Below are 14,601 nucleotides of genomic sequence, written 5' to 3'. Positions count from 1 at the left end.
CCAGGCTGGTCTCGAACTCCTGACCTTGTGATCCCCTTGCCTTGGCCTTCCAAAGGGCTGGGATTATAGGCATGAGCCACCGCACCCAGCCTTAAGGGACCAGGACCTTATCTTTCTACCCTGCTGTACCATCTTTAGCTTTTATCTTTTTAGTCTCATGCTTTTGTTTCTTCATGTTAGGATGGCTGCCATAACTCCAGTGTATACACCAGTCCTCTAAACAAGAAACAAGGGGTTGAGACAGTATGAGAAAGTTTTCTGGGAACAAAAGACCTCCAAGCTGGCTGGGCACGGTGGCTCAATGCCTGTAATCCCAGCACTTTGGGAGGCTGAGGCGGGTGGATCACGAGGTTAGGAGATTGAGACCATCCTATGAATGGTGAAACCCCATCTCCACTAAAAATACAAAAAATTAACCGGGTGTGGTGGCAGGCGCCTGTATTCCCAGCTACTCGGGAGGCTGAGGCGGGAGAATGGCGTGAACCCTGGAGGCGGAGCTTGCAGTGAGCTGAGATGGCACCACTGCACTCCAGCCTGGGCAACAGAGCGAGACTCTGTCTCAAAAAAAAAAAAAGAAGACCTCCAAGCTGACTTTGCTTCATAACTCATTGGCTCAAACTGAGCTATATGCCCATACCTAGAGCAATCACTGACAAAGGGGAATAGCAAAAAAGGCCTCTGGCTTATTTACAACTTATTTATTTTCTGGGGTTGGGTTGGGGCCTCCTTCACCTGGGAGCAAGGAACCTCTGCCAGCTGTCCAGTGTTAATCAGGTTCTGTTACCCAAGAATGGCTGTTGGGTAAGTGACTTGTTTCTTCCACAACCCTGCACAGACATTTCTATAGTAACATGTTTCAAGATTTCTTAAATTTCCTAGAATATAAGAAAATCAAAATTTTTATTAATATGTGTTCAATAAATGTTTTGGTAAAAAAATGTGTTTTTGTTATAATTGAAACTATTCAGAATAGATAAACTGAAAGTCTTGGTTAAAAGTGTTCAAGGCCGGGTGTGATGGCTTATACTTGTAATCCCAGCACTTGGGTAGGCTGAGGTGGGCAGATCACTGGAGGCAAGTAAAGACCAGCCCAGGCAACATGGCGAAACCCTTTCTCCTCAAAAATTGAAAAATTAGTTGGATGTAATGGTGCACACCTGTAGTCCCAGCTACTCAGGTGGCTGGATTGCAGGAGCCTGGGAGGTCAAGGCTGCAGTCAGCTGTGATCATGTCACTGCACTCTAGCCTGGGCGACAGGATGAGACCCTGTCTCAAAAATAAAATAAGGCTGGGTCCGGTGGCTCATGTCTATAATCCCAGCACTTTGAGCGGCCAAGGTGGGCAGATCAGTTGAGCTCACGAGTTGGAGACCAACCTGGGCAATATGGCAAAATCCTGTCTCTACAAAAAATATAAAAATTAGCCAGGCATGGTGGCACACGCCTGTAGTCCAAGCTACTTGGAAGGCTGAGGCAGGAGGATGGCTTGAGCCCGGGAGGCAGAGGTTCAGTGAGCTGAGATAGCGCACCACTGCACTCCTGCCTGGGTGATAGAGCCAGACCTTGTCTCAAAAAATGAAATAATAAAGTAAGTGTTCAGGCTGGGCATGGTGGCTCAGGCCTATAATCCCAGCACTTTGGGAGGCTGAGGCGGGAGGATCACCTGAGGTCGGGAGTTCGAGACCAGCCTGACCAACATGGAGAACCCCTGTCTATACTAAAAATACAAAATTACCCAGGCGTGGTGGCACATGCCTGTAATCCCAGCTACTCAGGAGGCTGAGGCAGGATAATCGCTTTAATCCAGGAGGCGTAGATTGCTGTGAGCTGAGATCGCACCATTGCACTCCAGCCTGGGCAACAAGAGCAAAACTCTGTCTCAAAAAGAAAAAAAAAAGTTCAAACTGAGTTACCAGAAATGTTGAAGTTGTTTCTGTGTTTGATGGAAGGTTGAACTAGATAACTTTCTAAGAGCCTTTATGGTTCTGACTGTGACCTTAAATCCCTGTCTGTAAGCTGTGACAATGGATTTGTAGACATCTATCCTGTGAATCTGTTCTGGATTTCAGGTAGTATGACTGTTGTAATACTTAAGAATCTCTTGCTCATGAAGCATTGAGGATTCTGTTTTTCCCTTGATGTTATGTATTCCCCTACTCTTTTAGTTAGACTCAAAGAAGTTAGATTCTAGGCCGGAGCAGACCGAAGAGATGAAGCCCTTAAAGGAAAAACTTGTATGGTGTTAAATATAGATATGTATTTTTTGTGACAGGGTCTTGCTTTGTCGCCCAGGCTGAAGTGCAGTAGTGGCATCTCAGCTCACTGCAACCTCTGCCTCCTGGGTTCAAGCCTGAGTTCTCATGCCTCAGCCTCCTGAGTAGCTGGGATTACAGGCGCCTGCCACCACGCCTAGCTAATTTTTATATTTTTAGTAGACACAGGGTCTCATGTTGGCCAGGCTGGTCTCGAACTCCCGACTTAAAGTGATCCACCTGCCTTGGCTTCTCAGAATGCAGGGATTACAAGCGTGAGCCACCATGTCCTGCTGTAATTAAACATTTTTGATCCGCTAGGGTAATTGAAACTTTGGCGTAAAGCATTGATTACCTTTTAACCCTAGCCTTACGTTGCTAAGCATTCTACCCGTTGCAGCTTGTAGCTAGCTCCCTGTATCCCTTAATATCTTTTCAGGAAAATTGCAGACGTTGGCAGTGCTGTTGCGGCAGCTCAAGGCAGAGGGCCACCGAGTGCTCATCTTCACCCAGATGACCCGAATGCTGGATGTATTGGAGCAGTTTCTCACCTACCATGGCCATCTCTACCTGCGCCTGGATGGGTCTACTAGAGTTGAACAGAGACAGGTAACCCAGGTTTCTGCAGCCCTTAGAGGCTCACCTCCACTTCTCTCTTCTTTTCCCAGGATTTGGTCTTCCAGAGGGGGTGCCACTAAGCCTTAGACCTGTTTCGGGGGATAAGTCTCCCAGTATCATCTTTTTTTCCCTTTCCTTCTAGGCCTTGATGGAACGGTTCAATGCAGACAAACGCATATTCTGCTTCATCCTTTCAACTCGGAGTGGGGGTGTGGGCGTGAACCTGACAGGAGCAGACACTGTTGTTTTTTATGACAGCGACTGGAATCCCACCATGGATGCTCAGGCCCAGGACCGCTGTCACCGAATTGGCCAGACCCGGGATGTTCACATATATAGGTATTGCCTAGTCTTCCCTCACCTTACTTCCCCTTTACTGATGGGGTTTCCTGGATATATTTGGCTGCTTACCTATGGCCTTCATCACCCCCTAGGCTTATCAGTGAACGGACAGTGGAGGAGAACATCCTAAAAAAGGCAAATCAGAAGAGAATGTTGGGAGACATGGCCATTGAGGGAGGCAACTTCACCACAGCCTATTTTAAACAGGTACTAAGTAAGATCTTTTAGCCTATGCAGGAGAAAACTGCTGTGCCTTTAGAAATTCCTCCTGTTTATTAAAAAAGACTGCTTTGCACTTTGGGAGGCTGAGGCAGGTGGATCACTTGAGGCCAGGAGTTTGAGACCAGGCTGGCCAACATTATGAAACCCCGTCTCTACTAAAAATACAAAAATTAGCCAGGCGTGATGGTGGGTGCCTGTAATCCCAGCTGCTTGAAAGACTGAGGCAGGAGAATCACTTGAACCTGAGAGGCGGAGGTTGCAGTGAGCTGAGATGGCGCCATTGCACTTGAGCCTGGGTGACGAGAGCAAAAGTGTCTCAAAAAAGAAAAAACCAAAAGGACTACTTTGGCCTTCACAGACCTGTGTCTTCAGCCAGTGGCACCCCTGATAGTTCCAAGAACCATCAGCCTTACAACTTAGAGCCTTACAGCTTAGACCTAAGACTAGCATTCTGTTGATTCTGACACTTCTCTCTGTTCTATCCGATAGCAGACCATCCGAGAGCTGTTTGATATGCCCCTGGAGGAACCTTCTAGCTCATCTGTGCCCTCTGCCCCTGAAGAGGAAGAAGAGACTGTGGCCAGCAAGCAGACTCATATTCTGGAGCAGGTGAAAAAAGAGTGGGCAGTTCCTAAAGTTGAGCTAATTCTTTTTTTTTTTTGAGACGGAGTCTTGCTCTGTCGCCCAGGCTGGAGTGGAGTGGCGGGATCTCAGCTCACTGCAAGCTCCGCCTCCCGGGTTCCCGCCATTCTCCTGTCTCAGCCTCCCCAGTAGCTGGGACTACAGGCGCCCGCCACCTCGCCCGGCTAGTTTTTTGTATTTTTTATTAGAGATGGGGTTTCACTGTGTTAGCCAGGATGGTCTCAATCTCCTGACCTCGTGATCTGCCCGTCTCGGCCTCCCAAAGTGCTGGGATTACAGGCTTGAGCCACCGCGCCCGGCCAAGTTGAGCTAATTCTTAACAGCATATCTTGTCCTTTGTTAGTCTGTTGAACTTGTTCAGGGGAAAGAAACGTTTTTTCTGCTTCCCAGATTACAGTCAGCCTTTGATAGTTGTAAGCACATTGCTTATTGGTTCACATGATTTAGTAGGAAAAAAGACAGGATTTTGAAGTCCTTAGTTTTAAGTTTGAATTCCAGTAATGCTTCTTAATTGTGTTAAGACAAGTTACAATCCTCACTCTTTTGAACCTCACTTCCTATTAAAAGTAATGTGGGCAGGGCATGGTGGGTGGCTCACACCTGTAATCCCAGCACTTTGGGAGGCTGAGGCTCCCAACTGGAAAGCTTTGAAAACACACAAATGCTCAGACCCAGCACATGATAGATTTTGAGAGGGGGCCAAGGAATAAATCTTTTAAAAACCTTTCCAAATGTGATTTTATTATGTATAAGTGTTTGAAACAGCGTTTCACATTAAGTACAAAGCATTAAGTACAAAGCATATCCACCTCACCATTTAATCCTCAAAATTACTTCCTTTTCATTAGCATTTCCACTTAAGAGAAGTATTTAGGTTGATGCAAAAATAATTGCAGTTTTTGACATTATATTACTTTTTTTGGAGATGGAGTCTCGCTCTTTCGCCCAGGCTGGAGTGCAGTGACGCGATCTCGGCTCACTACAACCTCCACCTCCCGGGTTCAAGCGATTCTCCTGCCTCAGCCTCCTGTGTAGCTAGGATTACAGGAATGTGCCACCATGCCCAGCTAATTTTTGTATTTTTAGTAGAGATGGTGTTTCACCACGTTGGTCAGGCTGGTCTTGAACTCCTGACCTCATGATCTGCCTGCTTTGGCCTCCCAAAGTACTGGAATTACAGGAGTGAGCCACCGTGCCCAGGTGAATTGTGCATTTCTATTCACATCTTTCTGTGATGGCTTTTTTTTTTTTTTTTTTTTTTTTTGAGAGCTGAGGCTGGCTTTAAAGGAAGGGAGATAGAGCGAGCAATCTCTAAAATACTCATTTTTCCCTAGTGGGTGTCCTGGTAAAATCCGTTCCATCCTTTGTAGACCACTGAGTTGTTGTGGTAACTCTGGAGGCCTAGGAGGTTGTTGAGTTCTATTGCAAACCTAGTTTGGTGTATGCTTGGTCTTAAGTTTTTGCCTGAATCAAATCACATGATGTAAAGTACTTATAGTCTCATGTTTTCATTTCCTTTTATACATCCTGGTAGGCATTGTGTCGGGCAGAAGATGAAGAGGATATCCGTGCAGCCACCCAGGCCAAGGCTGAACAGGTGGCTGAGCTTGCAGAATTTAATGAGAACGATGGATTTCCTGCTTGTGAGGGAGAGGAGGCTGGCCGGCCTGGGGCTGAGGATGAGGAGATGTCCCGGGCTGAGCAGGAAATTGCTGCCCTCGTAGAACAGGTCAGTGTTGGACCCACTAGTTCTTGACTTTACTGCTTCCCCTGGGCTTGTGACCCTCCTTCTGTCTTCCCTGGTGGGAATAAATAAGGGTGGTGGGTCCCTGGGTACCAGGTTCCTACGTTTATCATCACTGCTCCTCCTTGCAGCTGACCCCCATTGAGCGTTATGCCATGAAATTCCTGGAGGCCTCACTGGAGGAGGTGAGCCGAGAGGAGCTCAAACAGGCAGAAGTGAGTATTTCCAGGGATGGGGCTGGCAGTTGGAAGCTGCTGATTTCTTTTTCTTTTTTCTTCTTTTTTTTTTTTTTTTTTGAGACAAAGTTTCACTCAGTCGTCCAGGCTGGAGTGTAGTGGTACAATCTCGGGTCACTGCAATCTTCGCCTCCCGGGTTCAAGCAGTTCTCCTGCCCCAGCCTCCCGAGAAGCTGGGATTACAGGCGTGTGCCACCATACCTGGCTAATTTTTGTATTTTTAGTAGAGACGGGGTTTCACCATGTTGGCCAGGCTGGTCTTGAACTCCTGACCTCAGGTGATCCGCTGGCCTCAGCCTCCCCAAGTGCTGGAATTACAGGCATGAGCCACTGCGCCTGGCCTGGAAGCTGCTAATTTCTACTCACTCTCTACTCTGCTTGCCTCCTCCTGACCACTTGTGGGCCCTGTTGTTGTAGGAGCAAGTGGAAGCTGCCCGCAAAGACCTGGACCAAGCCAAGGAGGAGGTGTTCCGCCTACCCCAAGAGGAGGAGGAGGGGCCGGGGGCTGGGGATGAGAGTTCCTGTGGGACTGGTGGAGGCACCCACCGGCGCAGTAAAAAGGCCAAGGCCCCTGAGAGGCCGGGGACTCGTGTCAGTGAGCGTCTTCGTGGAGCCCGGGCTGAGACTCAAGGGGCAAACCACACTCCTGTCATATCCGCCCATCAAACTCGCAGCACCACCACACCACCCCGCTGCAGTCCTGCCAGGGAGCGAGTTTCCAGGCCAGCACCTAGGCCTCGACCCACTCCAGCTTCAGCTCCAGTTGCAATTCCTGCCCTTGTTCCTGTCCCAGTCTCTGCCCCGGTACCCATTTCAACCCCAAATCCAATAACCATTGTCCCTGTCCATATATTACCTTCTCCTCCCCCTCCTTCACAGATTCCTCCTTGTTCTCCTGCCTGCACCCCTCCTCCCGCCTGTACCCCTCCACCAGCTCATACACCGCCTCCAGCCCAAACCTGTCTTTTAACTCCTTCCTCTCCTCTCTTGCTTGGTCCACCTTCTGTGCCCATTTCTCCCCCAGTCACCAACCTCCCCTTGGGCTTGAGGCCTGAGGCAGAACTGTGTGCCCAGGCATTGGCATCTCCAGAGTCCCTGGAGCTGGCTTCTGTGGCCAGTTCAGAAACCTCCTCACTTACTCTTGTGCCCCCTAAAGATCTGTTGCCAGTTGCTGTGGAGATCCTGCCTGTGTCAGAGAAGAACCTTTCTCTCACCCCTTCTGCACCCAGCCCGACTTTGGAGGCTGGCAGTGTCCCTAACGGTCAAGAACAGGAGGCACCAGATTCTGCTGAGGGCACCACCCTTACAGTGCAGCTTGAAGGTGAGGAGTTGCCCCTGTGTGTGAGTGAGAGCAATGGCCTGGAGCTCCCACCCTCAGCAGCATCTGATGAGCCACTTAAGGAGCCATTGGAAGCTGACAGGACCTCAGAAGAGCTGGCAGAGGCCCAGACCCCAACCTCCAGCCCAGAGAAGCCACAGGAGCTTGTTACACCTGAGGTTGCAGCTCCATCCACCTCATCTTCAGCCACTTCCTCTCCTGAGGGTCCTTCACCTGCCCGACCTCCTCGGCGTCGCACCAGTGCTGATGTGGAAATTAGGGGTCAAGGGACTGGTCGGCCAGGACAACCACCAGGCCCCAAAGTGCTTCGAAAGCTGCCAGGACGGCTAGTAACTGTGGTAGAGGAAAAGGAACTCGTGCGGCGGCGGCGGCAGCAGCGGGGAGCTGCCAGCACCCTAGTGCCTGGGGTCTCTGAGACTAGCACCAGCCCAGGAAGCCCGTCTGTCCGCAGCATGTCAGGGCCAGAATCCTCCCCTCCCATTGGTGGGCCTTGTGAAGCTGCTCCTTCATCCTCACTGCCCACTCCTCCCCAGCAGCCCTTCATTGCTCGCCGTCACATTGAGCTGGGGGTGACTGGTGGTGGCAGCCCAGAGAATGGAGACGGAGCACTGCTTGCCATCACCCCACCTGCTGTGAAACGTCGGAGGGGGAGGCCCCCCAAGAAGAACAGGTCTCCAGCAGATGCTGGGAGAGGTGTGGATGAGGCACCCTCATCCACCTTGAAGGGAAAAACCAACGGGGCTGACCCAGTCCCTAGGCCTGAGACCCTAATTGTTGCAGAGCCTGTCCTGGAACCACAGTTTGTTCCTGGGCCCCAGCCTCTTGGACCCCAGCCACTTCACAGACCCAATCCTATCCTGTCACCTGTGGAGAAAAGAAGGCGAGGGCGACCCCCTAAGGCACGAGATTTGCCCATCCCTGGGACCATTTCCTCTCCAGCGGATGGCAACTCCGAAAGTCGGACACAGCCACCCCCACACCCATCACCCCTAACCCCACTCCCACCACTGGTAGCTTGTCCCACTGCTACTGTTGCCAACACTGTCACCACTGTCACCATTTCAGCGTCCCCACCCAAACGGAAGAGGGGCCGACCTCCCAAGAATCCTCCATCACCTCGGCCCAGCCAGCTCCCTGTGTTGGACCGTGACAGCACTTCTGTCCTCGAGAGCTGTGGACTGGGGAGGCGACGGCAACCCCAGGGCCAAGGGGAGAGTGAGGGTAGTTCCTCTGATGAGGATGGAAGCCGCCCCCTCACCCGCCTGGCCCGCCTTCGGCTTGAAGCAGAAGGAATGCGAGGACGGAAGAGTGGAGGGTCCATGGTGGTGGCTGTAATTCAGGATGACCTGGACTTAGCAGATAGTGGGCCAGGCGGGTTGGAATTGACACCTCCTGTGGTCTCATTAGCCCCAAAACTGCGTTCGACCCGGCTGCGTCCAGGGTCTCTAGTCCCCCCACTAGAGACTGAGAAGGTGCCTCGCAAACGAGCAGGGGCCCCAGTTGGTGGGGGTCCTGGGCTGGCAAAGCGGGGCCGCCTACAGCCCCCAAGTCCCCTGGGGCCTGAGGGTTCAGTAGAGGAGTCTGAGGCTGAAGCCTCAGGTGAGGAGGAGGAAGGGGATGGGACCCCACGCCGACGTCCTGGTCCCCGCCGGCTTGTTGGGACCACCAACCAAGGGGACCAGCGCATCTTGCGCAGCAGTGCCCCTCCCTCCCTGGCTGGCCCTACTGTTAGTTACAGAGGCCGCAAGGCCAAGACGTGAGTGGGCTGCCCCTCCACATAGGCTTTCCACCGTGGCCGCTCCCTCCATGACCAGGCCTGACTCTGTTAACCACTACTTGAAGTCTTGAGGGGGAAAGCCTCCAGGGAGACATAGGGGCCTTCTCCCTTCTTCCCACCAAAGTAGGGGGTAGGCAACTGGTTGTCATGGAAATGGGGATCATCACAGTCCCCCTCCCCTTCACCCCACGTGGCTGGGCAGTGTTAAGGGTGGCAAGATAGTCTCTGTCCCCACCCCCTTGTACTTGATTCCCCAGCTGTCTTTCACAGCCCCCCACCCTTAGGGGAAAGGGGAGGGGCTTCTCTACAATGAGGTTTTTTTCTTTTTTTCTTTTTTTCTTTTTTTTTTTTTTTAAGAAGAAAAAATAATAAACTTAGTTTCTGTACGAGCATCCGCGTAAGGAGGCTTCTGATTTTCTGGTCTGGTGGAGGGTTGGGTGGGAACTTGGGCATCGTTTTTCTCCTCCCTCTTGCTCTTGCAAAGATCCTAGTACCTGATCTTTAGCCTAGGACTGTATATTCCAAGTAGAAACCTACCCAAGAAGAGGGAAGATTGGTGAATTTGATGTGGTAGGGTGCCTTTCCCTAGTCAGTTTGAAGTCACAGACATCCTTCTCCTCCTCTCTTTTCCCTCGGTTCCTAGACGTTCCTGGGAGCTCTCTGATGCCTCAGACCTTTCCCTTTTATCCCTCTTGCTCAGATGCTTCCTTTCACTCCTTTTTCCAGAGGGCAGGCGTCCTAGCTCCAGTTGGTCCGTCCCTTGGGCCCTCCCCTGCTCTTCATCTAGCCAAACTGGTTTGAGTCAGCCACACCCTTTCCCAGCTCCCTGGGCTCTTCAGGTGGTGGCTGGCCACTCAACCCCACCCCTGGGCTTGGCTTGAAGCCCTGAGTCAGCTCCATCACCACCCAAGCCAAACCAAAGCTGAGGCAGGAGCCGAAACTCAGAGTCCCTCAAAGCCTATAGCCAGGTAAGAGCCCTGTTCATTTTATATTCTCTGTTCACTCCCTGGGCCCTCCTTGTGTCTTCCTGTTGACTCTGTTTACCTCATCCGAGTTATTTCTTTGTATCTACTTCCCTGCAGCTTCTTGGCACACATCATTCTTTGCTCTCTGCTTGTCTCACCCCTTTCACCTTTCCTATCCTTTGTTACTTGGGTTCAGGGAGCCATTGTGGTTTCATTTTGTGTGGGTTGTAGGGGAATGGTTGGAGATAAGGGTAGAAAGGTGGTTTGATGCCAGGGCCTAGAGGACCTGAGAAGTAGGGAGACAAGAAATAATTAAGTAGGGCATCATTATGCAGCTTTCTGTGTGATAATGAGGTCATTTGGACTCAGTGTACTAGTCTGATTGTGTTGTGTGGCTTGGGTTAAAATGGAGAGAGGTGGTGGCAGGGAGGCAGCATAGCAGAGGAAGCCCTGACCTAGGGAAGTAAGTTTGGTGTTCGGTTTCAGCGGTAAAGGACTTACTCGGGTATATTTTCCTTACCTTTTTCCATTCCCATAACTGTTTTCATGTAAAATGGCTGCTTTGCTTGAAGTGGGGTGCAGTACCTAAGGTTCTCCTCTCTGACATCTATAGTACTCAGGGGGCAGCCTCTTGGGAATCTGGGGGAATTGTAGGGTCGTTTGAAATACAGATTAAAATAACAGATTCATAGCAGCTTTCAAGAGTTTGTATTTCTCCTGCTTCTCGGTGTGCACCTTGTTGTAATAGTAAATAATACAGATAATGCCTTGTCTACATTGGCTTGCTTTCAAAGACTCAGAACCTCAAGCTCAGGTAAAAGGATTCCAGCCACACATTTCCTCTTCTGCTCTGTGAGTCACTAGAGGAATTCCCCAGTAAGGCAGCATTCCTGAGTGCCAGGCTATACCATGAGAACAGAGTGCTCCGAGGGGTGGAGTCTGAGCAAGCAAGGCCAAGGGCTCAGTTGTTGGGCTCACAAGTACCTTGACTATCGCCCACAGGTGATGGAGGACGAGGAGAAGGCAGTGGAGATCTTGATGGGCAACACGGAAGCTGCTCATCCTCCATCCCCCATCCGCTGCTGCTGGCTCCGCCTCCGCTGCTTGGCAGCTACTAGCATTATCTGTGGCTGCTCTTGCCTGGGAGTCATGGCTCTGGTGTTTGCCATCAAGGTGAGGAGTGCAATTCCCATGGGAACAGGGGGGTGGGTATAAGGCAATGGTTTCATGTATCTGATCTATCTACATTGATCAGTCACTGAATACCTATCAGTGCTCTGGGCCTAGTGCCAGAAATAAGAGTAAGACAGGGTTCCTTGCCGTCAGAGGATCCATAGTCTAATGAAAGAGATGACAGTGAAAAAGGATAATTAATAGAATGCAGTTCATCAGTATCATAATACAGGAAGCACAGGACAGTCTGGGAGCCAGGGAGGATCTATGTATATAATTATATATGTGTATGTGGTAGAGTAGGTAACTGGAAAGGCATCCTAGGAGAGGTGACGGGAATTAACCTTAAAGCGTGAGTGAATAAGGGTGGAAGGGCATTCCAGATAAAGGGAGCAGTGTGTACAAAGGCCTGTGGAGCACGACTGGACCAGTGAGGAATAGTGAGATATGAAGCTAGAGGACCCAGATTTCTAAGGGCCGCCAGTTCTGTGCTTAAGAGTTTTGACTTTATCTTGAAAGTACTGGGCGGGGGCATTGAATGGTTCCTGCAGGGGAAAGTGACATGGTTAGATTTGAGTTTTACAAAGATCCATTCTAAGGGCCTACATCGAGGGTGACTTGGAGGGGGCAAGGCTAGAGGCTGCTGAACGGTGATGAGCACAATCTCTAGGAGTCTGAAAGACACTACTGGGTTTTTGAGAGGGCTTCACCATTTCAAAAAGCCTATTAGAAACAGCACATGTCCGCCAGGCACGGTGACTTAGGCCTGTAATCCCAGCACTTTGGGAGGCCGAGGTGGGCACATCACGAGGTCAGGAGATTTGAGACCATCCAGGCCAACATGGTGAAACCCCGTCTCTACTAAAAATACAAAAATTAGCTGGGCGTGATGGTGCATGCCTGTAATCCCAGCTACTCAGGAGGCTGAAGCAGGAGAATTGCTTGAACCAAGGAGTCGGAGGTTGCAGTGAGCCGAGGTCATGCCACTGCACTCCAGTCTGGTGACAGACTCCGTCTCAAAAAAAAGAAAAACAGCACATGTCCTTTAGGAAAGGCTACACAGGCTAACTTAAACTTCATGCTGGAAATTTCTCAACCCTAGACATATTTTAACAGAAACTTGTTGTAAGAACTCCTGGGTTCCATTAAGGCAAAATCCTAAAAAGGGCCCTTAATGATGACAAAGAGACTGGGCACGGTGGCTCACACCTGTAATCCCAGCACTTTGGGAGGCTGAGGTGGGCAGAACACTTGAGGTCAGGAGTTCGAGACCAACCTGACCAACATGGTGAAACCCCATCTCTACTAAAAATACAAAATTAGCTGGGCGTGGTGGCACGTGCCTGTAATCCCAGCTACTCAGGAGGCTGAGACAAGATAATTGCTTGAATCTAGGAGGCAGAGGTTGCAGTGAGATCGCACTATAGCACTCCAGCCTGGGTGACAGGAGTGAAACTGTCTCAAGAAAAAAAAAAAAAGATGGAAAAGATACCCATCAGGCTATGAGAATGAAGTGGTGTTTGGGCATGAATGAAATACTCCAGGCTCACTGTTTCTTACCAATAGTTACAAATTCGAATCAATCTTGGATGGTTGGAAAGAATGGGAAATAAAAGAATTGGAAAATACTTTACCATATGCGATCTTGTGAGCTAACTGTGGCCACGCTGAGAAGTAGGCAGGGCGCAGAGATGGGTACCTTATTTTGCAGATGAGAGTTTAGAATCAGAAACTGGAAAGGGAGGTAGAGGGTTTGGATGTGAGATTTTGATCTGTGACAGGGAAGGGGGAGTGCAGTGGGGAAATGGACACCTTGGGGCAGAAGTAGCGGGAGAACCTAACCAAGAACCTGCCCCCACAGGCAGAAGAGCGGCATAAAGCAGGCCGGTCCGAGGAGGCAGTGCGCTGGGGGGCCCGGGCCCGGAAATTCATCCTGGCCAGCTTTGCTGTCTGGCTTGCTGTCCTCACTCTGGGTCCCCTGCTGCTGTGGTTGCTCTCCTACGCCATCGCTCAGGCTGAGTGACCCTGGATGGCCTCTGCTGAGAGCCAGCTGAGACCTCCTGGAGCCTGCAATGCGGCATTGCTAAGGTCCTGTGACAGCAGTGGTTGGAAGGATCCTGGTTGGAAGGATGGGGACTCTCAAGGGCTTCGGAAGAGCTCTTCTAGCCCTTTATAAAAGGAGGGCAGCAGCTGAGACTGATGAGAGGAGGGCAGCCTGCTCTTTTCTTTCAGGGCCCCCCATCCCTATCTCCCCCACCCAAGCCCACTCTAGGCCTCTACCCAGCGGGAGGGGTTGAAGACCAGGCCTGGTTTTATTAGAATTCGTTTTGTAATAAAAGCCTTTTTTAGTGGTGAAATACTCCTGTCTAATTGTTCTCCCCCTGCTTTACCTTGGGCCCTTGGTGAGAGCCAGTCTGAACATCTGACTGATAGCAGAAGCCAGCATCCACCTCATCCAGGAGCTTCAAGAGAAGGAAACAATTTTTATTTTCTTCTTCTGGAAGTTTCCCTTCTTGGAAAGACCCCAGCTTCTCCTTTGTACGTCCACAGAGACTCTGAGGCCAAGAGTAGTAGCAGCTGCTATTATTTATGACTTACTATATTCCAGGCTGTGTTCTAAGCACTTTATATTTCTTAACTTCCTCCAGTTTTCAGTCACTCAGTAGGTATCTATACTATCATATCCATCATATGAATATGTCACATATGATAGGTACCAACTATCTGAGCGAAAACTGGAGGAAGTGTTCTAAAACGACAGTGTTCTCATTTTATACTTGAGGAAACAAGACAGATTTACACAAGGTCCTCAGCTACTAAATGGTAGAGCTGAGACTGAACCCAAACAATTTTGGTTCCAGAGCTGAGAGAGGAGTGAAAGAGTTGGGTAACAGCAACAACCATCCTGTACATGGAGATTTGAATGATTAAAATGGATTTTCATATCTTTTATCTTGGACCTCATAATATTTTAAATTTTTTAAAAAATTATGAAGTATAGCCGGGCACGGTGGCTCAAGCCTGTAATCCCAGCACTTTGGGAGGCCGAGACGGGCGGATCAGGAGGTCAGGAGATCAAGACCATCCTGGCTAACACGGTGAAACCCTGTCTCTACTAAAAAAATACAAAAAAACTAGCTGGGCGAAGTGGCGGGCACCTGTAGTCCCAGCTACTCGGGAGGCTGAGGCAGGAGAATGGCGTAAACCCCGGAGGCGGAGCTTGCAGTGAGCTGAGATCCGGCCACTGCACTCCAGCCTGGGCGACAGAGCGAGACTCCGTCTCAAAAAAAAA

General features: G+C 50.2%; 2 protein-coding genes across 6 annotated transcripts in view; both read left to right on the top strand.

Moving 5' to 3' along the window:
• Positions 1 to 9,563, top strand: part of SRCAP (Snf2 related CREBBP activator protein) — a 43,238-nt gene extending 33,675 nt beyond the window's left edge. For all 5 annotated transcript variants that reach the window (XM_017874750.1, XM_017874470.1, XM_017874534.1 and 2 more), the window contains 7 exons: positions 2,691 to 2,860; positions 3,012 to 3,208; positions 3,304 to 3,418; positions 3,923 to 4,042; positions 5,610 to 5,804; positions 5,951 to 6,034; positions 6,473 to 9,563. In XM_017874750.1, coding sequence (XP_017730239.1) covers positions 2,691 to 2,860; positions 3,012 to 3,208; positions 3,304 to 3,418; positions 3,923 to 4,042; positions 5,610 to 5,804; positions 5,951 to 6,034; positions 6,473 to 9,154 — 3,563 coding nt within the window. In that variant the 3' untranslated portion in view covers positions 9,155 to 9,563. The remainder of the gene's footprint in view (positions 1 to 2,690; positions 2,861 to 3,011; positions 3,209 to 3,303; positions 3,419 to 3,922; positions 4,043 to 5,609; positions 5,805 to 5,950; positions 6,035 to 6,472) is intronic.
• Positions 9,564 to 9,796: 233 nt separating this feature from the next.
• TMEM265 (transmembrane protein 265) lies at positions 9,797 to 13,668 on the top strand. Its single transcript, XM_017874974.1, has 3 exons — positions 9,797 to 10,139; positions 11,139 to 11,309; positions 13,171 to 13,668. Exons 2-3 carry the CDS (start codon positions 11,142 to 11,144, stop codon positions 13,330 to 13,332), a joined length of 330 nt encoding a protein of 109 aa, XP_017730463.1. The 5' UTR covers positions 9,797 to 10,139; positions 11,139 to 11,141; the 3' UTR covers positions 13,333 to 13,668.
• The last annotated feature ends 933 nt before the right edge of the window (positions 13,669 to 14,601 follow it).

This window comes from Rhinopithecus bieti, unplaced genomic scaffold (genome assembly GCF_001698545.2).
Source record: "Rhinopithecus bieti isolate Rb0 unplaced genomic scaffold, ASM169854v2 scaffold_63, whole genome shotgun sequence".
NCBI lineage: Eukaryota > Metazoa > Chordata > Mammalia > Primates > Cercopithecidae > Rhinopithecus > Rhinopithecus bieti.
This window is presented reverse-complemented; position numbering and strand designations above follow the sequence as displayed.